The sequence below is a fragment of the Topomyia yanbarensis genome, chromosome 2 (assembly GCF_030247195.1).
Source record: "Topomyia yanbarensis strain Yona2022 chromosome 2, ASM3024719v1, whole genome shotgun sequence".
Classification (NCBI taxonomy): domain Eukaryota; kingdom Metazoa; phylum Arthropoda; class Insecta; order Diptera; family Culicidae; genus Topomyia; species Topomyia yanbarensis.
The window spans coordinates 86,340,609-86,366,881 of record NC_080671.1 but is presented as its reverse complement, the minus strand read 5'-3'; the positions used below and the strand labels follow the sequence as shown (position 1 = coordinate 86,366,881).

The 26,273-nt window shown below is 42.2% G+C and overlaps 1 protein-coding gene across 1 annotated transcript; it reads right to left on the bottom strand.

Moving 5' to 3' along the window:
* Positions 1–4,245: 4,245 nt before the first annotated feature.
* Positions 4,246–19,315, bottom strand: LOC131678738 (Fanconi anemia group I protein). The gene is made up of 10 exons (XM_058959022.1): positions 19,053–19,315; positions 18,297–18,990; positions 17,581–18,236; positions 17,185–17,522; positions 16,730–17,120; positions 16,507–16,671; positions 16,305–16,453; positions 5,454–6,310; positions 5,175–5,391; positions 4,246–5,113 (listed from the first exon to the last, which is right to left on the bottom strand). The coding sequence occupies exons 1-10, from the start codon at positions 19,146–19,148 to the stop codon at positions 4,297–4,299; spliced, it is 4,380 nt and encodes a 1,459-aa protein (XP_058815005.1). The 5' UTR covers positions 19,149–19,315; the 3' UTR covers positions 4,246–4,296.
* Between the last annotated feature and the right edge of the window lie 6,958 nt (positions 19,316–26,273).

Sequence of the window (26,273 nt, the reverse complement as noted above, 5' to 3'; positions counted from 1 at the left end):
GAAGTAAGTAAAGCTTCGGAATTGCGCGTTGAACTATGCCGAAGGTTGACTTCACAGTGCGGACACAAACAAGGCCATCAGGGCCGGGATGAACGTAGAGCACGGGCGCAGGGGCCATTTCAACGGTGCTGTTTCCTTGTCTTTAAGAGTGACGATGGAACCAGCAGCTAGGTTGTCCATAGCTTCTGTTCAGCGGTAGCGAATTTGCAGGGTGACAAGATATTGCTTGTACCAACGAGCCCAGAAGTGCTGAATTAGCTGTTGTGCTCTTTACCATCAAAACAATCTGGATTTAGAAACTTCGCGGCATCTGGATCAGGTGTCGCATTCAGGGGACGACCAATTAGGAAATATCCTGCAGTATCTGAAGGTTTGTTCGGCAACGGCGTGATTGGGCGATAGTTTAGTATTGACTCGACCTGAGCCAATTGCGGCTCGGATTCGGTTAGGTGAGCTAGGATTTGGCGAAGCAGGGTCTTCACGGACTTCACGCAGGCTTCCCAGATTCCACCGAATGTGGGAGAGTGAGATGGGATGAACTGGAACTGTATTCCGTTGTCTGTGCATTCGTTTACTACAGCATCTTGGTGGCCTTGGAGATTCGAAAAAGTTTCCGGAGTTCGTTTAATTCTCGCTGTGCTCCAACGAAGTTCGTGGCGTTGTCGCAGTAGATATTCTCTACGACCAACGAATCTTCGCAGGTTGGGCAATGAATGTGCTGGTGGTCAGATTTGACACGAGATCCAAATGCTTTGGTAGCCATACATACATAGAGGGTGATGTAAGCATTGAAGAATGACGATCGCTTATTTCAGAATGACGTACTCACGTACGCTGGATCAGCCAAATCAAAGCCAACATTCTGGAACGGGTACGCTTGGCTGACCCGAACACGCGGTGTACAACAGTGGGAACTAAGTTTCGTCCGCCGAGAAGCCAGTATATCTGGCGCAGCGAGGAGGGCAGTAAGTTGGGACCGGTATGAAGCAGCTTGTGGTGTACTCTCGTGGCGATCATCTCAGTGAGACAACACGCAGAAAAAAGATTTGTAGGTTCAATAAAATTATGCATTAAATTCAATAAGCTAAATTATTGGTCGGGAGACAATAAAATTATTTATTGAATTCAATAAAATTTATTTATTGTTTCAATAAAACAAAATTATCGTTCCGTTTTTCAATAATTATTTTATTGAAATTAAAAGAAAATTATTGATACTAAAAATGTATTTATTGAAAGCAAAAATATTTTTTATTAGAACAACATAAAAAAATATTTTCAAACCAATAAGTTTGTTTGTTAAAGTGATAAACAATAAATGATTGGATTCAATAACACATATTTTTGGTTTAAATATGCTATTTTTTCTGCGTGTATAATTGGAGGAGAACGATTTAATGTCTATCGCCGACTGGTATTCCAGCATTGTGAAACCGGACACCTGCCCGAATAAGGCCGTCCATGAGTGTCGAGTGTAGATACCGATACCGTTGGATTTGCGGTGACCTTTTCCGACGGTTGCAAGTTGGCGTATTTCTTTGGCAGAGTACTGCTGTCATAAGCGACGGACAAGAGTGAGCAGAGTGCGGTTAATGTCAAGAGCCGTCAACGGGCCGACAGGAATTGGTTGGCGATTGTTGCGGTTATCGGTGAAATGTCGAAGAAGTGTGCCAATACGCAGTAGCTGACGGAGATTGGAATACCGATCGACGATATCTGCCGGTTCTTCACTACCAACCAGAAGGGCAATAGCCTGTCGGATCTCCGGTTGGTCTGAGGTTGGCTTCGCTACGACGACACACTTCGCTGGCTAGAGAGTATTGGTTTCAGCCACTGCGGTCCGTTCTACTACAGTGCACTGGCGAGGAGTTCATCGAGGTCCATTCCTCGAGAAACAAGTTCAGCGGGATTGTGTTCTGATGGGACATGATTCCAAACGGCAGGAAACGTTAGGTCTTGGATTTCAGCCACTCGGTTGGCTACAAACGTCTTCCATGACGATCAAGAAGTGAATATCCAGTTCAGGACGAAGTAAAAATCGGTCTACAGATATGTGGTGGCGGTGATTTCTTGTCTCAGAAGTCTGAACAGAAGATGAGCTGCGCATAGCTAGAGGCGTGCGATGGTTTGAGTCCCCATCGGGGCGACCTTGGACTTCTTCTAGTTCTGGTTATTTTCCGTCAGCCTATTTCCGCTATGAGGCCAAATGCCGACTCCAGAGAGGTGATGACTCCCACTATCTGGACTAGATATCAACCCATCAACTCATGGACCGGGGACCAACGGCTTTACTTCCCGGCGTGACCTCAGATTTTTCTCATCTCAGAAAAATTTCAACGACCTTGAAAAGATTACTGATTTGAGAGAGGATCATTCGTTTGTTCAGAACCATGCATTTATTCCGATTCGGCGTCCCTCACTGGGAGAGGTGAGTAATATGTTATCTCACCGTTTTGACGACCTTCTAGGACCTGAACTAGGTCACTTGAGAAGTTCAAAATCACTGTAGCACGACTTAATTGCTAAAAAATCAAAAAGTTGGAAAATATTCAAATCTCCAAGCAATCCCGACAATTGTTCACTGAACTGTTTAGTCACGGTTCGGTTTCTCATCTCGCTCAGTTCAGACGCTAGCAATCACTATGCTGCTGTAGCAGGGCAAGTAATCAAATTTACCCGCGCGTCGCCTGTTCTATTTGCTTGTTCTATTAGGCAAAAATTTATTCCTTCTACCTAGTGCGTGAAACGTGAATAATGAGTGACAATACAAACCAAGAGTATATCCCATTGCGGGCAAACTGTTTTCCTGTTGATTTCTCGAAAAGTCCGGCAAGACCGTCAATTCGTGAAGTGGAGCAATTGTTGAAGGTGAACAACGTAGTAGAAGTTAATGCGGTGCAATTCCACCATTTACGTCATGTGGTACTGATTATGTTCATAAACATTAGACAAGCAACATCATTCGCTTCCCAGAACAACATGAAACACGTCGTCGAATGTAATGACATTTTATACAATATCCCAACATATATAGATGTTGACAGTATTGAAATAAAGATACATGACCTGGCACCACGTACTAGTTCCTCCGTTAACAAAAAAAAAATCATGTCAAAATACGGAGTAGTGAGTAGTATTACGGAAGATACTTGGAGGAACTTCTTTCCAGGACTCCGCAACGGCCTTCGTGTGGTGAGAATGCGTCCGACAAAACCTATTCCTTATTACTTGAGCTTCTCAGGCAAATGACCTCAAGGTATTACACATTCTCAACGAACACTAGTCACGTATCCAGGGCAGATTCCTGCGATCCAATATTGCGATCAGCCGCTACACCACGGAAAACCTTGTGCAGAGACTGCAAAGGAAATTCCACGTGATACGACCAAAGCCGGTATACACGGCCCTATTCTGCGCGGCCTGTGACGTGAGACGACTAAACTCACCTCACTTTACGTGACTTTTTTCACCCGATTCTGAGAGTCGACTCGGGTGAGGTGAGATTCCCCATTGCAGTTAAATGGACGTCTCACGTCACCTGAAGTGACTCTTCAGAATTGGGTGAGAAAAGTCACGTAGAGTGAGGTGAGATTAGTCATCTCACGTCACACGCCGCGCAGAATAGGGCCGACAGTCTTCGTATGCTAAACCACAACCGGTTGGTAAACCAACGACTGCGGACCGGGCATGCACAAACACCAGCTCAACAACGATTGAGCCAAGTACCACTACCAACATCGAAGTAACAACAATTACAGCAAATGTTTCCAAACCAACACCACCAATAAGGAATCAAATACCGATGAAGAAGGATTTACAATAGCGACCCGTAAGCACAAACAACAAATAAGAACATCCGACCGTGAGCAACATGAATGCAGTACCGATGACGACATGGACATAAACGAAAACGAGAGAGAAGACGGACCGAATGACCCCCACGGTGCGGAAAAAACGCACCTAATATTTCACCACCAAGGAAGAGGATCTCAACACGCAGCAGTAAGATGCGTCAACACGACCCGACGAACAGGCTGTAATGATAATTTCTTCCTGTTTTTACAAATTGTGAAAACACGAAAGATCCACGGCTCAGTTGTGCTAACGCATTGAGCCGTGTCAAATATATTTAAAAACAAAATGTTCAGTCACTGCAGTTTTGGCTGGATTGGTCAATTGGTTGATGTCATCTATAGAGTATCCTATTACAATTGCTAAGAAATTAGAGCATATTAATAATTTTGTGAATTTTGAACCACTTTTATTTACATGTTAAGTCCCCTTTGTGTTTTACACTTACTTTTTCAATCCCTTCGATCCTCGTCTCCCTGGACCCAATGTCTTAGACGTTGTAACAGCTGCCGCTACCGCTTCATTAGCCGTTTCCAAAGCCTTCTTATTAATCTTTGGTGAGACACCCTTCTTTTTGATTACCTTTCGCTTTTTAGCCTCGGAAACAACTCCAGCTGCAATGTTTTCCACATCTCCATCATTCGTACCGGCCCGCTTTTTATTTGATCTACGTTTGCTCTTCTCGTTCAGTAGTGCAAGATTTTTCAAAGCCAAATTCTCATTGCCAACGTCCGACAATTCTGTGTTCGATTCCTGTTCATCCAGTTGACTTTCTTCCACACCTACGGATAGAGCCCCATCGAGCGACGATGAGGTTGGTCTGGTGAGTGGTTCAATATATTCCTCGTGGCACGTATCCAAATCTGCTAAATCACCAAATTCAGAACTGGTCTCATCCTGTCTGCCGTCGCAGGCCTTCTTTATTGCCTCTATCAGTGCGGGTTCCTTGATACGAAAATCTCGCACCGTTCCCAAATGTAGCAGATAAGTTAGATCTTTCTTCGTCTTTTTACTTAGCAGTAGAACGAATTTATTGAATGTTTCAATGCGAAATACCACTTTCGGGATGAGTTTTGTTTGACGGAGAACCTTTTCCCTGTTTCGCTTAGCATTGTTTGTGGATTTAGACTTGGAATATTCCCCCAGTTCTTCGTCCTCGTCTATTTGCTCTGCTTGACCAAGGATATTTTCTTCGATGAATGGAAACAGACCATAAATTCTGACAGCCAACGGTTTAGAAGACTTGATAACTAGGTTAAACCTACGAGAAAATGTATCCCTAATCAGATTATTGTTCTATTATGCCTTAGGTTGATACCTACTTGGTTGATTCGTGAGAAACAGCTGCAATCGGATGCCTGACGAGGAAGTGTTTGGTAAGATTTGACAGGCATGAATAAACACTAATTAAAAGTTTCAAAAGTGAATCCATGCAGGTTCCAAGCGGTAGCTGAGTGTTAGCCAAATGTGTAGCAGCCGTCATTATGTGAACAAGCTGAGAGCACATGGACCTTTCGATGGATTTGAGTTGGTGTAAATCTGAAACCAAACAGGAAACAGTAATTATTTTTATTAAGTTTATGCTGACAGTTAGCTCTTACATTCATCATTATCACCGTGTCCGTATATCTTCAAACGACCCAATATGCTGTTTGTTCGCAGAATGAAGTGCTCAACATTATCCAGTTGTTGCTTCAAAACATTGCATAATGCTATCAAAGTAGATTCCACCGTTATCGAGCTAATCGATTTTAAGGTAAAATTCGGAATAAGTTCATCTTCCTCAATTTGTCCGAATTTCTTCTCAACGAGCATCGATATCGTATCGAAATATGCACCAGTTTGTGTTTTCATACGCAAGTCAAACAAAATTCTATGAACGATGCCCAAAGATTTCAACTTAAGCTTTGTATTTGTGCAGAAATTTTGCAGCCATATGTAAGCCGCATTTAGCAGATCGTTTTTGAATACGTTCGATTGATATAAAATGTCCAAACAAATGAACAAAGTACAAACCGTCTTTTCTCCAGCTGTTTCAGATTCCGCTCCATCCTCAAAGTATTTATCAACAATCTCATGTAATTTTTCCAGTAATTCTGCCTTGAAGTTCGATCCCAGCGAACAACTGATCAATCGCAGAAATTCCGTAAATTTTCTTTCGTAGACCGCCAAACCAGTAAGTAGCGCTTGCCGGAAGCACTCTCCTGCACCGAGAGCTACTTGTACGTTGCCATTTCCGCACAGCTGGTTGGTCTGCTTCACGCACCGATCGTATATAATTTTCCCACATTCACAGAGATGGGTAAAAATGCGTTTGCTATGCTTGATTTGCCAATATTCCGGAGCATGTCGAAGGGCTTCCAACTTTTCCGAAGTCACCTTCAGTACGAACAGGGAAAAGTCACGATTCGATCGGAGCCCTTCTACGTCCTGTTCCGTTCCGTGGGTGGTTGAATCACTGAAATGAAAATTTATATTAGGCCGTTTTTTTTAATTCATTTATTTGACACGGCTCATAGCGGTAGCTTAACGGAGCCGTGGATCTTTCATACGTTTGCAATACATGTAAAATAAAAAGAATTAATTAATTGGATCTCGTGCGCGCAACTTTTTATTGCGAGCGGAGACCTTTTTTCGCGAGGTCTGTTGGCAAACAGCGTCAGGGGGGTCATTTAATTCTCTCTTGTTTTTCACGTCCCGATCGAAGCTCGCTTGGTGTTCGGGATCATATTAGGCCGTTATAAATATTTTTTTTAAAAATTATATGCCAACACATCTTTATTTTGGAATGGGGGAAAATTGTTATATTTTTGTCATGATTTTTGACGTTCGTGAAAGGTTTGGAACGATTATATCATATGCCGTACTGCATGAATTGAATCAATTTCTTCGCCATTTCGTCGAAAATATGTTCAACAATGTAGTATTAAATTTTGGAATATGCATGACATGCATTAATAACGGAAAACTGCTCCGGAAATTTTTTCGAAAATTGCTCGGAAATGGTGAAAATTTTCAGCTCATCTCGATCAGAGCCGTCAATATGGTGCACCAACCGAACACTTCAATGATGAAAAGTTGTACATATAGGTCCGCTACTGATTTGTTTCATTATCATTCGTGTTGAGCTGTTTAGAGTATACAGAGTCTCATCGAAGGGCTGTATGATACCGAGAAGAAAATATTTGTGGGCTGAATATGGCTGGTGGATGAATCAGTTTGTGTGTTTGCCTACTACTAAGGCAGTTATTTTCAATCCTGATGGTTACAAAAAAGCATACACAATCAAAAACCGGATTTTAAAACACCCGACCGAAGCCAGTTCGTGATTGATTAGCGCTAATTTCATGCACCAAGTCGCAAATCTTGAACAAAAAGAATTGTGATTTTATTCGGTTTCTATTAGTCAACCTTGTTGGATGACCGGAGACTAGATTTCAACACCAGGAGAGAAGGATGGAATTAGAATTGGAGCAAAAATCTCCCACCCACAGAACATTTTCTTTGGAAAATAAAATAGAACTTATCAACGCTATCAAACTATCAACCAAGAATTGAATTTGAAAATCATTTTCTTCACACACGTGACACCTCGATTTTAAATCGTTTGACTGAAGCTCATTCCTGATTGGTTCCCATTTGTAACCCTTGGTTCCAGTTTGTGGTCTTGATGACTTTGCCACAAGATGCGTTTTACCCCTTTTATCCCTTGAATACCAATCGAGTGTAAGGGACTCACCCACACCTAGAGGGACTACCCGTAGCCAGTCAGGTACTCACTACGGTTTTTTCACAGCGGTTTGAGCTGGGAAAAAAATAACACTCCCGACTTCGAGGTTGGTAGCCAGTTAATAAATAGGTCAACAGGAAAGAGGGGTGCCAGTAAAACGGGAGAAATGTCACAATTCGGGATGATTCGGCTTCGTTTCGGCCTCCTTCTCACAACATTCGCATATTAGCTCGGAGTATCGCGTTTTTCTTTCTTTTCTGTTCTGGACAACGCAAGGGAGTAGAACTGCGCGTCGCTGGTTAAATATTCCGGTTCAAATTGAAGTAAAGTTGTGCGATGTGAAGTGGTTACGACTCTGTAGGAGATAGTTAGAAAGGGGCGCGGAAGAAGAAAAGATAATGCGCTAGTGGTAAAGATTAGTAAGCGTTAAACGATTAAAGCGGAATATGTGGTAAACATTATAGCTAGTACGGATTAGTGCCAGAAAATCAAACATATAAAGGTCCAGCGGACCTTTTTTGTCGGGTCTGGAACCATTTCCAGACACCACCTCTTTCTCATATCAACTACACGTGACCCGACGGCCAAGAGGAGAATAAAAGCACTTCCCGATCACTTCACTCCAACTTGCTTCGTCCGAAAGGTCCCGAACAGAAAATTACAGGAAAGCTACTGCGTCCGAATTAGCCGAGAAGGCGCAGCGAAGGCGAACATTGAGCATACCAGTGGAGAAGCCGATTAACGCACCATATCGTGGTGTCTTCAGCCCGCAGGTGATTAGCCGAGAAGGCACACAGACACATCTACTAGCGCACCATATCGTGGTGGCCTCATTCCACAGGCGACGTGCCGAGCCGACGCAGAGAAGGCGAACAGTAAACAGTGGTAGCAGTAACGACCAGTCGGCGGATTTCCATGATGCCAGTTTGCACCAGTCTTCGACATAGTGGGCCGAGGAATCGGTAGACGGAGCCTTCAACGGAACCCAGTTAATCATGATACCGTAAGTATAGCCTGTGACGTCAGTGTTAAATGGCCCTGTAGTCGTAATAAATTGTAAAGGCATGAAAGTAGGTCTATTACAACTAGTAGCCATTTTGATCGTACTTGTTCCACGTGTCTCTTGTTCGCTAATTCCGGACTCGAAAGGAGTGTTAAGGCCTCGCCCTGGTTGTCGTTCAGAAAACATTGAAAAGCGCAGCTTTTGAGCATCCCTAGTTGTGAGATTTGGTTGGCAGTTCTATTTCTGATTGATTTCTACTAACTGGGTAAACGTGTGGAAGCTCCCGCTTGATGAGTAATTACTCTCCTGGTGCGTACCTACTGGTGAGAAGGTTTACAAGCCCTTATTGACCTTTCCCGAATTTAGATGCTATACCCCGAGCAGTCAGGGGCTACACATTAATTACATGCACCGAGCCACAAATCTTGAACAGTTTTTGTTCCACCTCTTTGACGATGGAAGTACATAAACTGATTTCATTCGATGTCCAGACTTTGAACGTAAACTGCACCAAGTGCAAAACCGGAGGTGGCATGCGAGTGCGGCATCATTCGTGTGTTATATTAGTGCTGGTTAAACAACACATACGCTCACTATGTCTGGATGCGGCAAAGGAATAAAGTTGAAGGGATCGCAAAAATCTCGCTCGTTTCGAGCCGGTCTGCAGTTTCCTGACGATCAAAGCCATCGTATGTCGAGAAAGGGCTACTAGACCGAGCCTATCAGTACCGGAGTATCCGTCTAGTTGGTGTCCGTAGCGGAATATCTCGCCGCCGAAATATTGAAGGTGACAGGAAACACAGCCCGTGGAAACAAAAGCACCGGGATTATCCCACGTCAGCTGAAGCTGGCCATTCGAAATGACGAAGAGCTGAACAAATTGGTCTCCGGCGTAACCATTGCCCAAGATGGTGTGCTGCCTAACATCCATACAATTCTGCTTCCAAAGAAGGCCGGAAAGAACTATGTTCTTTGTTGGCAAGCGGAGCGATGCCGAAAAAAAACAAACCTGCCGTTTTTAGGGCGACCATTGTAATCGCATAAAGAGTTTTGATTTGATATTCTTTCTCTCGTTAGCAAGAATAGTAGGCCATTCTTCAGTGCGAACAGTCGATTTTTTCTAAGTAACTTTTTTCAGCTATCTGCAAAATCTATCAAATCTTGACGAATTTGGATTCCGCCACCCGGTAAACTCAAGCTCGCATTACCTTTCCAGAAATTTCCTCGTTGGATTTTGATGCGAGTGACCTAAACAACTTTTCATACCCAACATTGGACACAAAACGGTGGAAATCTTTTCCCCGCACTACGGGCCGTCGTCTTCCGATGCGGGGCCTTTCTTTCAACTTTTCAAACAAAAACCGAAAGAATAGTGCAACAAATGTACCCAGTTCGAAGAAAAGCGAAAATTGTCTTCCGAAATACTCCCCAGAGTGGTACGAAAAATTGGCAAATCTGTTCAATTGACGCTTCGCCAATCAAAAAATAAGCACCAGGTGTAGCACCTTTAACTACGACATTTTACGTTTGACGTGAGCTTTTCCGCACTTTCAAGAACGCGTATTTTGAGTGAAAACACTGAAACAAGTGGAACAAGCATGGTTCTTTGTTCCTCACTCGAACATGTGGATTTGTGTCTGGAGTTTGTAACACAGACTAACGGACATAACACTCGTAAACAATGCTTCGCCCGCTTTAACAGTCATTTTAAGTATATTTGTAGTTGGGACTGTGGCCGCATTTGAAATTATGGCGCCACTGACATATGAACAATCATATGGGGGAGAGATCACTAGTGCTCCCAAGCCAAGGTAACCCACCAGCAAATGAGTGTTTGGGACTGTGAATAAAAGGTGGAGCTAGATTGCTGGATCGATATTTTTTGAGGGAATTCCCTCATAGTGTTATGTCTGTTAGTCTGTGTTTATAAGTAAACTCAAGGTCACCGATAGATCACGTGCGATCTACAATCGATGTCGTCAGCGCCAAAAAGGGGACAGAAGTGACGAGCGTGTCAGGTTCTGCATCAGCTTCGGTCCGTATTCATTACCGGTGAGCTCGTTCCAATATTAATTATAAAATAATATATTATTATTCCATTTTGCTGAATTGGAATAGGATTTATATTGATTGCTTCGCGTCATGAGAAATTCAAATCTAGATTCCTAATACCTAATAAAATTCGCAAATAATTCCTTGTCAATTCTCCCCACAAGCGGCTATGTATTGTTTTGATAGTGCATTGCATTAAACTGAATGTTTGGTAATTATTTCAGACAAATGTTCATCGCAAATGCGTTTTACACTTCCCATTCTCATTCCACATCGACAGGGTTAACTGGCCATGGCGAACGTCAACAAACAGGATACGAATCACGAATTAGACGGCGACTTTGGGCTGACAGGCGTGCTGTTCTACTCCCTGAGTTAGGAAGGATGACGTCGACAGGTGCGTTCAAAAATCGTCACCATTTAGTTGGTGGTGGCTAGGTTCGGTTGGATCATTCCCTCCCCATGAAGGATACTATCAACCCTTGCATGACCTCTCTGCTTGCATAGATAACCATGGAATCATAAGAAGTGACTACGTAGGCAGATAGCTGCCCAAAACCCAAAAAAAAAGAAAATAAGAAATTAGCTAGAGATTACTGGGCAGGGAAAGTTATGAAACTTAGAGCCATAGTGGCAGGATCATTACAACAGGCTTAATATCGTACGGGGCTTAATCTTTGTCTTCTGTTAATGAGGGTCGAGCTTAGGCAGAATAACTACGAATCACCCGAGTTCACTAACATGTGTCCTGATAAAGGTAGACGTGTCTATCTTTACCGTGACAACCGACAAAAATTAAGCCACGCAAGACCACTGAAAACCTGTCGCCGATTAGTATCAATCGGAGGACTGATGTAACTGAACGAGCATTCGCGTCGGTGAAGGCTACTATTTACCTAGTCCCTCCGAACTAGGGGAAGGAGAAGCTGATTGGAGTGAAGAACATGCCAGTTTCCGTGAGTCCAAAGAGGACAAGAACCTCGCCAGGAGCCGGAAGACCAGGCGGGCCCTAGAGGCAGTCGCTCGAGAACGCTGTCGTTGCCGAAGGAAAGGACGTCACCCAACTGATAGAAAGCTGGAGTTTCGTTTTAGGTCGGACTGAGAAACACGGGAAACAGCAAAAGCGAAAGAAAGAGTGAAAAGGGAGCAGAAGAAGAAAGGATAACCTCTGGCTCGTCAGAAGGCGCCAAAGGGAGATGCCATGCCCGTCAAAGCCAACGACGCGATGACCTATGCAGCGCTGCTCAAGCAGGTCAGAGAATACAAGGAGCTAAGGGGGGAAACGGGGTAAGAATCAGGCGTTAACAATTAACAGCTCGACCTTGCAGGAGACTATTACCAAATCAATGGGTGAAAAGGCGGACGTTAAAGACTTAAACTCGGAGATGGTGATTGTGTGCAAGGACCTTGATGAGATCACGACCGAAGACGAGCTGAGAGGTGCACTGAAGCAGCAGTGTAACCTGGACGAGGTGCACATGACGATCCGGTGAAAGAAGGGATGCGGAGGAACTCAGACAGCGATGATTCGTTTATCGATAACCGCTGCCGACAAGGCGCTGCCTACCTCCAAAGTTACGGTTAGTCGAGATGCCCATTGTGAACCGCTCTACGAGTGAATAAACAAGCGGAGAAACGCTTCAAGTGTTAGGGCTTTGGACATTGACAGGGACTTACAAAGACTTAGATCCGCGATGTGCTGGAAAGGCGGGGAGACAGGCCATCTCGCGAGTACCGAAGTGCTTGCTTTGCACTCCAACGGATGTAAACGACCATCAGACGGATGGCTTTTAATGCCCTGCCTACAAGAGGGCGACTGCAGACCAACGGTAATGGAGATAACCCAGATTAATCTGAATCACTGTGGCACCGCACAGCAACTGTTCTTACAGTATACGATAGAAACTATGTGTGACGTTGCTTTGATTGCAGAGCCATATCAAGTCCCCCCTGATAACGGTAATTGGGTGCCGGATAGATCGGGAACGGCTGTGATACAAGTTACGGACAGATTCCTCATTCAAGAAGTGGTAGAACGCCCATACGAAGGATTCGTGATCGCCAAAATCAACGGCGTCTTCGTGTGCAGCTGTTACGCTACTTCACGGTGGACAATGGAGTACTTCAGCCTAATGCTGAAGCAGTTAATCGAGCAGTTGATCAGTCGAAAAACGGGAGTCATTGGTGGTGACTTCAATACTTGGGCTGTGTAGTGCAGCAGTAGAGTAACTAACACAAGAGAGTGTATCCTACAGGAAGCACATTATGTAGTCCTTCATTGACGGTGAACATGGATTGGAGATGGCATAGCGACCACCAGGCGATTCACTACCGTATCGGTCAACGGAACCCTGCTGCAGCACGGAGAAGGATGACCGGCGAATGAAAGTGGAAGACAAAAGCCTTCAACAAAGACCTCTTCGTTGGGGAACATCAACCGAAAGGCGGGACCGAGAACGTGGATGCGGCTGATCTAACAAGGATTGTGAAGCCTTGTAATGCCACAATGCCGCGAAAACTGGAACAACGCAATAGACGGTGTCCAGCTTACTGGTAGAACAAGACGTTTACTATGCTTCGCGCTGCTTGTTTCTGAGCCAGAAGGCGAGCTCTGAGAGCAGTATCGGAACCAAATAGAGAGGGGTCGAAGGCAGCGTTTTGGGAAGCTAAGGTCACTTTAAAATGGGATATCAAGCTGAGCAAGTCAGATTGCCACAAGGAGCTGTGTTGTGAAGTAGATGCACATCCCTGTGGCGACGCGTACTCAGTTGTGTTGACCAAAATGAAAATAAACGTTGAGGGTCTCTTCCCGAAGCACGATCCAACTATCTGGCCACCGACACCGTACGGCAAAGAAGAAGAAGCAAACACGGACGATCAGTAAGTGACTAACGACGAGCTCGCAGAAGCATCAAAGCGACTGAAATCAAAGAAAGCCCCCGGCCCTGATGGAATACCAAACGTGGTACTGAAAGATGCGATCGTGGCATACCCGGATATGTTCAGGATGGTGCTGCAGATGTCTGCCTAGATGAAGACAACTTCCCCGAAATGGGAAAGGTACATAGGCAGGGAAGCCGATGGGCAATCCGGCCTCGTATATGTTTGCTGGATACACTCGGAAACTCCTGGCAACAATCATTATTAAAAGGCTAATGTATTGCACGGAGGGCGAGAGCGAGCTGTCCAAGATACAGTTCGGATTCCGCAAACGAGCATCAACAATGGATGCAATTCAGACAGTGCTAGAGAGTGCGGAAAAGGCATCTAAATGAAGGCGACGTGGAAATCGATACTGCGCTGTGGTCACGATAGATGTGAAAATTGCATTTAACAGCGCCGCAGCGCTGTACAAAATGACGATCGACGACTAGTAATACCGAATCTTAAAGAGCTACTTTCAGAGCAGAGTGCTGCTCAACTTCCAGAGCAGAATGCTGGTCCAACTATTTGTAACGGGATGTACGATGGGGTCCTGACACTGCGACTGCCCAGGAAACTCGTGGATTTCGCAGATGACATGTCACTAACGGTGATGGGTGCGAAACTTGAAGAAATGGAGGTGTCGGTGACGGAGACAATAGACGCGATCGAAAACTGGATGAACGAGGTCAAGCTGCAAATAACTCACCACAAGACGGAAGTGTTGTTGGTTAGCAACTGCAAAGCGGTTCAGCGAATGCAGATCGACATCTGAGAGCACATGATTGCACCGAAGTGTGTACTGAAGCAATTGGGAGTGACAATCGACGACCGGATGAGCTTCACCAAACCACGTCGACTACGCTTGCGAAAAATCGGCGAAGGTAACTAACGCAATAGCAAGGCTCATGCCAAACGTCGGCGGTCCGAGAAGCAGCACAAGACGTCTGCTATCTAGTATTTCGTTATCGATACTGCGATATGGGGTTCTCGCCCTGGCGCTGAAAACCAAGCGGAATCGCGAAAAGCTGAACAGGACGTTCCGGTTGACGAGACGCGAGCATGTACAGAACAATATCGTCGGAGGCAGTATACCTTATCGCCGGGACGATCTCAATCTCTCTCATCGAGGATATCGAGTGCTATAATCGGAGAAATACCAGAAATGTGAGGAGAATCGATTCGATGACGAGTTGGCAGCAGGAATGGGACATTAGGGAGAAGGGAAGGTGGACCTACCGGCTCATCCCAAACCTATCGACGTGGGAAAGTACGGAGAGGTGAACATCCAGCTGACACAGCTCCGGTCGGGTCACTGCTGTAACAGAAAGTCTCTTCATCGGTTCGGGAACGCAACGTCAACGTTGTACCCGGAGTGTACAGGAGCCACCGGACCATGTGATCTTCGAATATCCGAGGTTCGAAACGATGTGCAGGGAGATGCTTGAAATTGGAGGACCGGACATAAACGCGGATAATCTCGTCTACAGAATGACAAGCGACGTAAACAGGTGGAATGCAGGTGGACAGAGTGGTGACGCAAATCATGACCGACTTACAGCGGAAATGGCGAGTTGAACAGCGAGCAACGGTTTCGGGAGAGCAATCACCGCCGGGAAACTCTTCGCAGGAGTAGGCTAGATACACCGCCGGGGACTAGTCGAGAAGACTGCGACAAAGCGACGGATATGTCGTCGGAGCGCCAGTGAACCGGACGTCACGCTTCACCCAGAATTGTCGGACCGACAAGGGCACCTTACCGGTTGGGCCGATAGAAATATAGCGAAAGCCAAAGAAGAATCGCTATCGAGAGAGCTTCTTTCGCCGAGGAACTCTTCCTCGGCGTAAGCTAGCTTCAACGCCGGAGTCTAGAATGAGCAGACCGCGACGAGACACCACCAGTCGCGGGTCGTCGGGGCACCTCCATAGCTCCACCGGAATCGCCAAACTGACCTTGATACCTGGTCGGTTTGCTCGGTTTCGGGAGAACTTCTCTAGCGCTCAACGAGGAAGGGGTACTAAATTGCACTAGGGACCCGAAGTGTTCAGTAAATTAGACAGACAGTTTGCCGTCCAGATTTTCTTTGTAGGGGAAGAGCACTAATTCTCGACCCACAACTAGCTTTCCTACTGACAAGCAGAATTGACCACGTTGTGTGAATGGTCGAAAACTGGTTCTAAAACTACATACGTACTATTGGGTACAAGTTTGTATCAGAGAGCGTGTAATGTCGTGTCATCTAGTCTGTCCAATTCTTTGGAAAATTATTCTACTATCCTGTTGGAGTCTACGCCATAGTGGAAAGTTTCGCATTGAATCTGCTTCTGTCTCTACCTAAGCTCCTTTTTGCCTTCTAGATTCGAAGCGGATCAATTGACTAATAATGGTTGCGGTAAACATACTAGCAGTGTTAGTCCTTACTCGCAAATACTTTTTCCTACAACAATATTCAATATTCGTATTACGATATGGATCAGACAAATTCTCAATTTTTCTCATTACTATTATGCTAAGTAGCTAGACAGGTGAAGGCATTTTAAAGTATCACAAAAAGAATCTCTGCCCATAAAGAATAAAAAAAATATTGTCACCCCATAAACATTTAAAAAATATTAGGTTTGTCCTAGTAGAAACTGAAAGTACTTTGAAACAAACTTCTTCTTCGAAAATGATTCAGTCAGATATTTAAAAATTGTTCATCGTAACATCTGACCTCGGCATTTCAGAAAGAGTTCTATACTTACTCAAATACTATTTTCAACAAACGCTCCACCGTCGCCAGATCCCATATATTTTCCGGCTTAAAAGGCACTCCCTTGCCACCACCACCACCCGCTGTTAAAGCAATCGTTTCATTGTTGGCTTTCTTTCCTCCTTTTTTCGGCTCCATTTTCTGAAAGTGAAAGAAACCTGTAGTGTTAATAGCAACGCGAAAAGCGACCGAACCTTAATTTTGTCGTAGCAGCTCTGATAGTGCTTAAAGAGTTTCAACAAATCACGAAGGTAAGCGTTGTCCGACTTTGCATTCCAGATGCAATAAGCCATACCAGCTTCGATTGTGTTCAGGTACTGACATCCGATATTGCAAGTTTTTGGATCAAGAGTTCCAATCTAGAAATACATATCAATTCAATGATCACCGAACATTGCTGGTCCTAACTGAACCTACGATCCCAAGGCTGTCCAATGATATGGTATCAATCTGCTTGACCACATCATTTAGCAGCTTCTTAACGGCTTCATTATCGTGTGCAATATCATGCTGATCCGACAACGTCACACAGTGAACCATAAAAGCCGTCAGCTTGCCAACATTGTCGAAAATCTCCAGCTGCTGCAGTGGATCGCCACCATCACCATCTTCCAAATTATCCTGCTTGTAACGAACACACTTTTCAAAGTCAATCTGGAGTGCGCCCTCCAACGTCTCGCTGAAATAGCTACAGAAATGCCAATCGATAAACTGCAGCACATGCGGAAGCAATTTACTATTAAATTCAACGGCTCGACCAAGACTGTCGTAAAGCAGCTCGCGTATTTCGATCGTTTGTGTAAAGCATCTGAAAAAAGGGGTGAGTCAAATATAGTTGTTACAGCCTGTTACAGAAATCACAGATGTAATACCGCCGAAGAATTCCCAAAATTTCCAAAGTTAGCATGTCAAAATGCATGTCTGGATTATCTGCACGGCCGAGCGTAGACTGGGAAAGCAAAGACATTCCTGAGATCGAAAGCTGCGTCAGATTACCTGCAGAGCCACCTAGAACCGCCCGACGGGAGTTGTTATTCTTGAGCTGCTTCAGCAGCGCACAGAAACCGAAAACACCCATCATTCGGGTGTGTATTTCACTGTGGTACATTGCCTTTCGAAGTACTTCGATGAATGAGTCTCGAATTCTGTGTGAAATTCGGATCAATGGGAACAAGAATGCCATGATGCGCATCGAATGAATGCCGTCGATCTGAAAGTTATATATTAATAATATTATGAAAAGGTTTCGCAATAACGACGAAATTTACCATTAATAAGTATTCCAAAATGTAGTTGATCGCTGAATTACACTCGGATAAAGTCAAGGCGCTGGTGAGACTCAATGTTATCAAACATTCGGCATATTGAAGCGAGTCCAGCTCGGCAAACAAATACTGCTTCAGCTTCCCTACTATTCCACTTCCAAAGATAAATCGTTTTTTCACAAAGTTTTGCATAGACAAAATAGCTATTGTGTGCAATTTTGATTGCTTTTTGGCAATCAACAGGGCAAATACGAAATGAATAACCCCCGGAGTAACCACTTCCATTCCTTCTTGACTGTGTTCTGTCAAAATGGCCAACACTCTTTCCACGTCTGGAACATCTTCGGATTCGATTCGTCCTCGACACCACGCCGATTGGTTGCACATTTCCTTCTCATTTTCATTCTCAGCAACCAACTTTGTCAAAAAGGACATCACTTGAGATGATACAACCTTCATGGTATCTGGTGTACGATTGATTTTGCTCATCGCAATCAGAGCACTGATAACAAAGGGAGTCAACAAAAATTCGGGCAAGTTCTGGAATGGTTTAAACATTGCAACTACTTGTGCCTCATCCAAACGAAATTCAGTGACGTTGGATAGGTGGTAAAGCACCGTCTCTTCCGCTTCTCGAATTTCTTTGTCCGAAACAGGTTCTATAAAGGTAGCAGAGACAACAAGTATTATATTATCTTATTAAAGCATAATTTTCTTACCAATGCTATCGATATCCGTGCTGTCTTCTCCGTTACTCGACATTACCTTCCTGTAGTAATGCTTGTGGAAGTATTTTTGCAATGCATAAATTGGAAGTACTAGCAAGCTTGAATAGTTCAGGCATACATGGAATAGCTGAAACGATAAGGCTGGTATCTCCAAAGGTTCAAAACCTCGTACGGCATCACAAATCTTTCCGATTACCAATGTTGCCTCTTCTTTGCTCAACGGCACCTCGCGGAACATAGCCGTAAATGACGTCAGTATACTGTTCTGAATTTTCATTTTGAATAAGTCATCTAACACCTTTTTACGGTATTCGCTTCCAGACAAAATAAACCCGTTCGCGCTAAACTTTCCCACTTGTTCATGCAGCAGCTTAAGAACGCCTGGAAAGAGATCCTTCCAACCCATACACTTAGGATCTCCTGCTCGGATCGATTCCACACAATGCTCCATTATCTCCACCAACTGTTCTGCACTGAATTTTGGAAGATCCAGTACCAATCGAGAAACGATGTCGAATACTGCCTTCGTGCTCAGCTCGGTTCGATTCAATTGATTAAGAACGGCCAGCGTAACTTGAAATCGTTTCTCCTTGCACTTGCTTGAGTGCGCCAAGCCAATCAGTACAAAGTGCCATAGTGTAAAACCGTCGGCAGTTTTAATATTGGATGCCACCAGGTTGGTTAGCTATGGGGTTAAAAACTCCGTGAGATTATAATGTATACCATTATACTGCTTCGTTTCCATACCTCCTTATTTGGTATCCTTTCCAGAACCTCCTTCAACTCGTCAGTTTTCTTCTGTTGACCCAGCTTGATAACAGCCGCCGCTATATTCGGTGGCATTTCAAAACAGTATTGCTGATATAAAAGTTTAAAAACTACGTCCCACCTAAACGTAACAGTCAAAAAGATTCAAAACAATTGGTATTCACATCGGCTACGATATGTTCTCAACGATTTCAATCAGGAATAAACTGGATTTGACAGCATAATATGAGACATTCGCGCTCATCGGCTATCGGTTATATGCTGTCTGATTGTTAAATGTTTTGAACCGATTCAAATGTCACGTTGCGTGGAAAATCAATCAAAATGTTGCATATTTACGCCACAAGTTTCCCATATGGAAATCGTAAGTTTTACTTATTACTGAAAGGAAAATTGGCCATTCAGTTCCTATCGAATTTCAAAAGTGGTACTTATGAAATTTTTAAGACATTCTTAAGAGGTTTATACGATATTTCTACGTAAATCATTGAAATGCATTATGGATTTTATATAGGAATTTCTTTGATGTTCATATTTTCTTTTCTAAGAATATTTAAAACATAATATTGTTAGCTAAGCTTACATGGAGTTATTTTGCTGGGTGAGTTTGAAGAAACCTGATATTTCCAAAGGAGCTCACAATCGCCTAATTAGTAGTTACAATATTTCTTTTCTGCAAAATAAATAAAATTTCATTAAGCAAAATATGTAAAAAATACAGAGAACAACACTTACATTGCTTCCACCAACGTGAAACAGAGTGCCAGAGTAAGTCCGTTTCCAGCAATAGAGTTTTTTGTTTTTCATTTTTGCCACCTCTGGAGAGGCTTTGACCCGGAGATTTTCACTGACCTGGGGGTGGTGGATTTTGAGTGGAATTAGTCGGAAATTGGAATCAAAGTGAGTACTCGGCATTTTAGAGCACTTTAATCGCTTTTTATTACTACGTTACAGTAAAACTGTAAATTTTTCACGTTTGAGAACGGTTTTGTGTAGTATTTCACTTCCCCGACTAAGTACCAAGAATACAAAAGCACCAGCTCCGGTCACGAAAATGGAGCAGAAACGCTCCTATATAAGTATGATACGACCCTGAACGAATCATCGGACAAGTCTGGACAATTTGTCCGTGCTTTTCAAGATTGGTCTCGAGTGGCAACTATTATTGAACTATCCCAAATTCATTGAACTGGCCTCGAGTAGCTTATGGCGTTTCCGATGCTTCCTCTGTGTGGGAATAATTTGGCCCTGAGAGGCTGTTTGTATTAGCGCTTCCTTCGAGTGGGAATGATGTGGCCTCGAGTGACTAAATCTCAACAAACATATGATTACGGCCTAAAAGCCAACTGTCAAAATCCACTTTGAATGGAAATTCCAGACAAACCGTTACTAGTCTAACACAATTCACAACAGTTTAGTGAAGAGAAAACTTTTCTCTTTCGTTTACTACCAACATCTATGATTGACGTGTAACGGTTTGTCCGGAATTTCCATTCAAAGTGGATTCTGACAGTTGGCTTTTAGGCCGTAATCATATGTTTGTCGAGAAATACATTCATGTTTTGAAAACGTCCTCTGCGTGGGAATGTTTTTACACAACGTGGAATTTTGGATTGATGTAATCCCTGAGATGTCTCGAGCGACAGTATCCGAAAATTAAGCAAAATGGCGATTGTGTGCTTCCGGCTCCGAATGAGTGTGTTTTAAATATGTGGCTGTGTATGATATTTGAATATTTCACGTGAGCGGGAATGTATCGGAACGACGAAATTGCAAGATTGAATTTGCATTACCTCTAGTTCTACGTTTCATGAAAATTGCTGATCGTTGTCATGGGCTCGGTTATGTCGCACACGGACTTGTTGCATGAGCTTCTGCATCGTACATGAGGTGTCGTATTTTCGGGGCAAGGAAATAGCGAGATAAAATGTTCCATATATGGAGGTATATTATAAAAGTTTTATTCTATCTAAAAAAGAATTTGAGTCTGTCAGTCTATTGAACCAAACATATTTGTCAGTGTGCCACCAGGTTGTAAAAGAGTTTATTCGTATTTAACAGTTTGATAGAAATAGAAGAGAGGAAGATTTGATTTTACAGTCTCTGAGTACGATGTACGAACGATTCAAGTTACTTTTTAGTATATTTATACTGCGAAAGAGTTTATATTGAGTAAGCTTCTGTGGTCAGTTATAGAAGCGGGACGAAAAATTCAATTGATGGAATGATTGGTAAAAAGAAATTTGTGAAGAGTAGAGTAGAGAAAAAAGCGTATATGCTAAACAGCAAAAAGAGAAGTATGAATAGTAAAGAGTAAAAAAGAGCAAATACCAAAGAGAAACGGGCAGAGAGTAAAGGGCAAAGTAAGGTAAAAGGATGAAGAGTAAGGACTAAAGGGTGAAGAGAATAGATTGAAGATTTAATAGGTTTGTTCCAGTACACGGAAATCACTCCGGAGTAAACAGGAGCAAAAAATCTTTGCTCCTTTTTACTTAGGTTTGCTACCGGAAGAAGAAAAAAGAAAAGAAGAGAGTACAGGAACGATTTTCTCCGGAGTACTTCCAGTTTCTTCTGGTACTGGAACAGACCTAATGTTGAAAATAAAAACAGTAAAAAGTAAAGAGTAAGAATAAAACGTAAATAGTAGATGTAAATAGAGTGTAAAGTAAAGAGAAAATGGTAAAATTTATGATTAGAGAGCAGAGGTTAAAATATTGGCTCATTTTCACGACAAGCAGTTTATCGCACAGCTTTTTCATCCTTAGTAGGCACGACAACTTTTCACCTTTCAAGAAATTGCGAGAATTTGCTGACAATGCAGTATGGAAGCGTGATGATTTCGCAGCTTCAAACCTCGTGATAAATCGCGAAAATATCATCTCATATTATACCGCGAAAATATGAGATCCAATGCTGTCTTGTCGAGAAAAGTTGGAGAGCAAACAATGTTACATCGTATGTTTGCTTTTTTATTGCTGGTCGAAGTGGGTGAAATATCGCCTTATTCTGTTCACGAATGCGAAAATTGTAAACTCTGTTAAAGAGTAAAGAATGAAAAGTAAACACAAAATGTAAATTGTAAAAAAATTGTAATAAAGGGTGAAGAGAAAAGAGTAAAAGGTATTCAAATTAACTACAGGACTTCCAACAGTTTCATATGAAAAGCAAACAAATAGTCTGAATAAATTATTGCCTGCATCGTTTTTTAGTCGGGATTTTTCGCATTGTTAAAAACGCTACATGTGTGTTACCGTCATTGAATGGAGGTTGCGTTTGTGACTCACATTTTCAAATAGAGTATAAGAGAAGGAAGATAAAGGAGATGAGCGAGTAGAAATTAAAAAATATAATAATATTAACTAATCGAGGAATCGTAATCGATATAGTCTGCTTGATAACATTCGCACAAATCTTCTTAACATATATCCTGTAATCCTAGTCTAAAATCGTTCATTGTGCTAGGGCATCAAGCTTGGCCTTGGTTGTTGTGACAGACAATCAAGCTTCAGTTTTTGGAAGGAAGTAGACGATGGCGGACATAAATTGGGACGGCTCCGGTCACGACATGTAGCTTGCCAGGACTCCCCCCCCCCCCCCGGTCTGGTTTTCCTTGGACTCAAAAGAAATACTTTAACTGTTCCCTGGCATCATAATACCGAGCACATGACCATACAATGTGTTCGATGTCGTGATAGCCGTCACCATAGTTGCAGAGACGGCTCAGTTATTTTACACATTGAAAAATAAGAATAATAAAAAATAATAAAATTCATGTTTTTGTGGCCATTTGTTTTTAATAGGGCTGGCTGAGCGGCTATTATAGGATAACTGTGCTCTAATTCATTTTAGTACCTCTATTCATCTCACCCATTTGAACGCATTAGTTAGGGCAGTGTCTGCTATCTCTGTTCAAAGCATTAGCTTTATTAGTAAGATGAATAAGGGTGCGTTGTACTAGACTTTTTACTTCGCTCAAACACGATTATTTCTCCTTTTCCAGATCAGATTTTTCATCTATTTCTATTTCTATTTAAGCCCGGTGACAGTTGTCCGAGTTATTATCAATAAAATAGTGTGACATCCTGACTAATTAGATTAATGAGGGCTCGTCTGCCCCATGTCATACGCGAACAGAATATGATGGGCCCTTACTGTGTCAAGCGAATCCCTAACACAGTCATCGTTTATTTCATTGCGAATTTAAATGATGGTGAATATTTAGTTATATAGGGGAACTGTGGGTAAGACGGACAGGTAGGATAAGATGGACACATGGTTATTTTAGGGATATAACATTAAAACTTCAATTGTATTGTATGTGTAGCCTATCGTTATCGGTAACCTTGAATTATAAAACACTTAGTAGGCCTTGAATACTGCTAAACGTGTACAATTTAAGCAAATATTGATAATCAGTAGTGCAATTTCGTGCGGATATAATTTTCAAGTTTCCGATTTTATGGTTTATTGATGAAAAAATCAATTCTTTTGCGAATTTTTTTCCTTTATTTCGATAAGGTAACATCTTCGTCGAAAATAACAGGTAAGTTTATTTATGCGTGAATTTAAAACGCTTAAAAGATATGTGTACATGCGGGGCAAGACGGACAGTGTTGATTAATACTATTGATACATCCTTATATGAATGTCTCGCCCGTAGAAGCGAAATCTAGCAGTCAAACGCGGAGAACCATCCAGTTAGCTGAAGTCTCATATGCAGTAGATTGCGGATGTACGTTAATGCGACAGAGGCTCAATACGGATTTCCTAGAACCTATAAATGGTGGGCGATTTTGGTCCCATATTCAGGCTGTGTGTAATCGAGGAACTGATGTTACCAAATACGCATTTAATATATAACCTTCCAGTTTTGTATAAGTGATTGGAATTGGAACTGATTGTATAGCTCTCTTTATGACAACTGCAAAAACGATGTTAGAAAATACATCATTTGCTTCAACTCTAAATCGAACCTCAAAAAGTTATTATTCACCTCGAATTGAACATATGCATTTAGAAGAACCGCAATCTATTCAAAACATCCACTTACTGTCTAATTTTAATATTTTTCATTATGATCATCCTTCCTGCAACATATCCGTCTTACCCCTACCATATGTCCGTTTAACCCGCAGTCTTGGAAAAGTGCAGATATTTCTTCGTTTTCCAGTTCTTTGAAAAATTATACTTATTGATTTTTGTAACATAACCTCTCTGGGCACTCGAAAGCCAACATATGGAGCTAAAACATAAAGTATTACATATTGACAAAAACATGCTCTTACTATGTTTTATTTCTGTATATCCTTAATATGACCGTCTTTCCCCCAGTTCCCCTACCTAAAAGAATCAACCGGCCGAAGAGTTTTAGAAATGCGCGGGATACCAAATTCTCGTGGCTACTTTAGCTTACCTGGTGAGCACTAATGTCGTTTTCGATTGAGAACCTAGAAACTAACCCAGGTTAGTTGCTTCAAACGAACGTTTTTAATGAAATTGAGTTGGGTTCTCGCCAAACAGCGGTGGTGTGAGTGAACCCGAAATATATTTCAGGTTGGAACCCAACCCGGTTTTCAGTTCAGTGGCGCATAACCTAGGTTGGAAACTGGCTTCAAACAAACGGTTTGACAGCAGTTAGGTCCGAAACTGAGTTAGTTTCTGCTTCAAGCGAAAACGACATAAGTGTCTCAGCATTGTTATATTATGGCATATTGTTTGCGATGCATACAATAGGGGAGACTGAGGAGACTTGATCCCCGGGGAGACTTGATCCCATCATTGTAACTCAAAGCCGGATCAGAATACATTAATCGAATATACTATAAAGTTGCGTAGTTTTACCTAAACATAAATTTCATTAACACAGAAAAAAGAAATTGGACTTTTGTGTAACCGAATTTTTACCGATTTAAAAAAAAGTCTCAGAAGAACTGAAGATTTATTTTTCAAATTTTCAAACTTTTATAAAATTGATAAAATCACCCACTACATACTCTACTTTCGCATACAGAATTACAGGAGAATGTCAATTATATGAATACGTTATGATTGAGCTGATTCTTTTGTTCAACTATATTTTTACTAAAGTTTGATGAAATAGATGCTATGGGTTCACTTGATCCCTTCAAATTCGTGGAGATTTGATCCCCTTCGCCATACTTCATACACACCACTGAAAATAACCAAATTCACACCAGAACAATTGAAGTCATTGTTGTCATAAAAAAATGTCAAAAATGAACGCTTCATCGTAAAGAAACATAACTGAAATTGTTTACTACAGTATACGTAGCAACCATTCATCCCGCATTTGACGTTCCTCAACCATAATAAAGACAGCTTTCAAATAACTGCACGGAGATTTGGGGAATTCGTAAAAAATCAGGTGAGAGATGCGTAATATGTAGTAACAAAAATAACAATATCTAATCATAACAATTTAATCAATACTACAATCCATTTATAAAATTGAATGGGGAAATGTACCCGTTTTGCCCTATTAAGAAGGGTACCACATTATTACTACAATAATTTTATTATTTCAGCTTCTTTGATTTGTTATTAAGGTCCATTTTTTATTTCGATTATAGAGGTTTTAATGTTAAGGTCATTCGCCTATTATTAAGAGCCAAATAATAACAAAATTGTCTTGAGAATGGTGAAAATCTTCTGTTTGAGCGCAGCAAAATCTCTAATCGAGTACTCCCATTATCGCAATACCATTTGAGTCAATGCGTTGAGCAAAGATGGCAGACGCTGCTCTAACCAAAGGCTTCAGATGGGTAGGATGATAGTAGAAACAGGGCAAAAATAGGCTTATTACCCTACATGCTCTTTTAAACACGTTTTCATAAAGGAATCAAGTGTCACCAAATTAGGGATCGAGTCTCCACTAATCTAAGAATTTTCCATTTTTTAGTTGTTTTCCAGAAAAGCTCATAGCTCATGTCCAGTATAATATTTCCATGTAATTTTTTTATGATTATTAGTCATCCCTAGAAACAATATAAAACTACAAAAAAATACATAGTTTTTTATCATTCCACGGAGTTGGACTGAAAAATAAAAAAGGGGATCAAGTCTCCTCAGTCTCCCCTACAATCTAGATAGTGATACTCGAATAACCCTCTAGATAACAGTGAAGCTGTGACACGAAAGTCGCATTGGGTAGAAAATCGTTATCATTGCACAATCTCACCG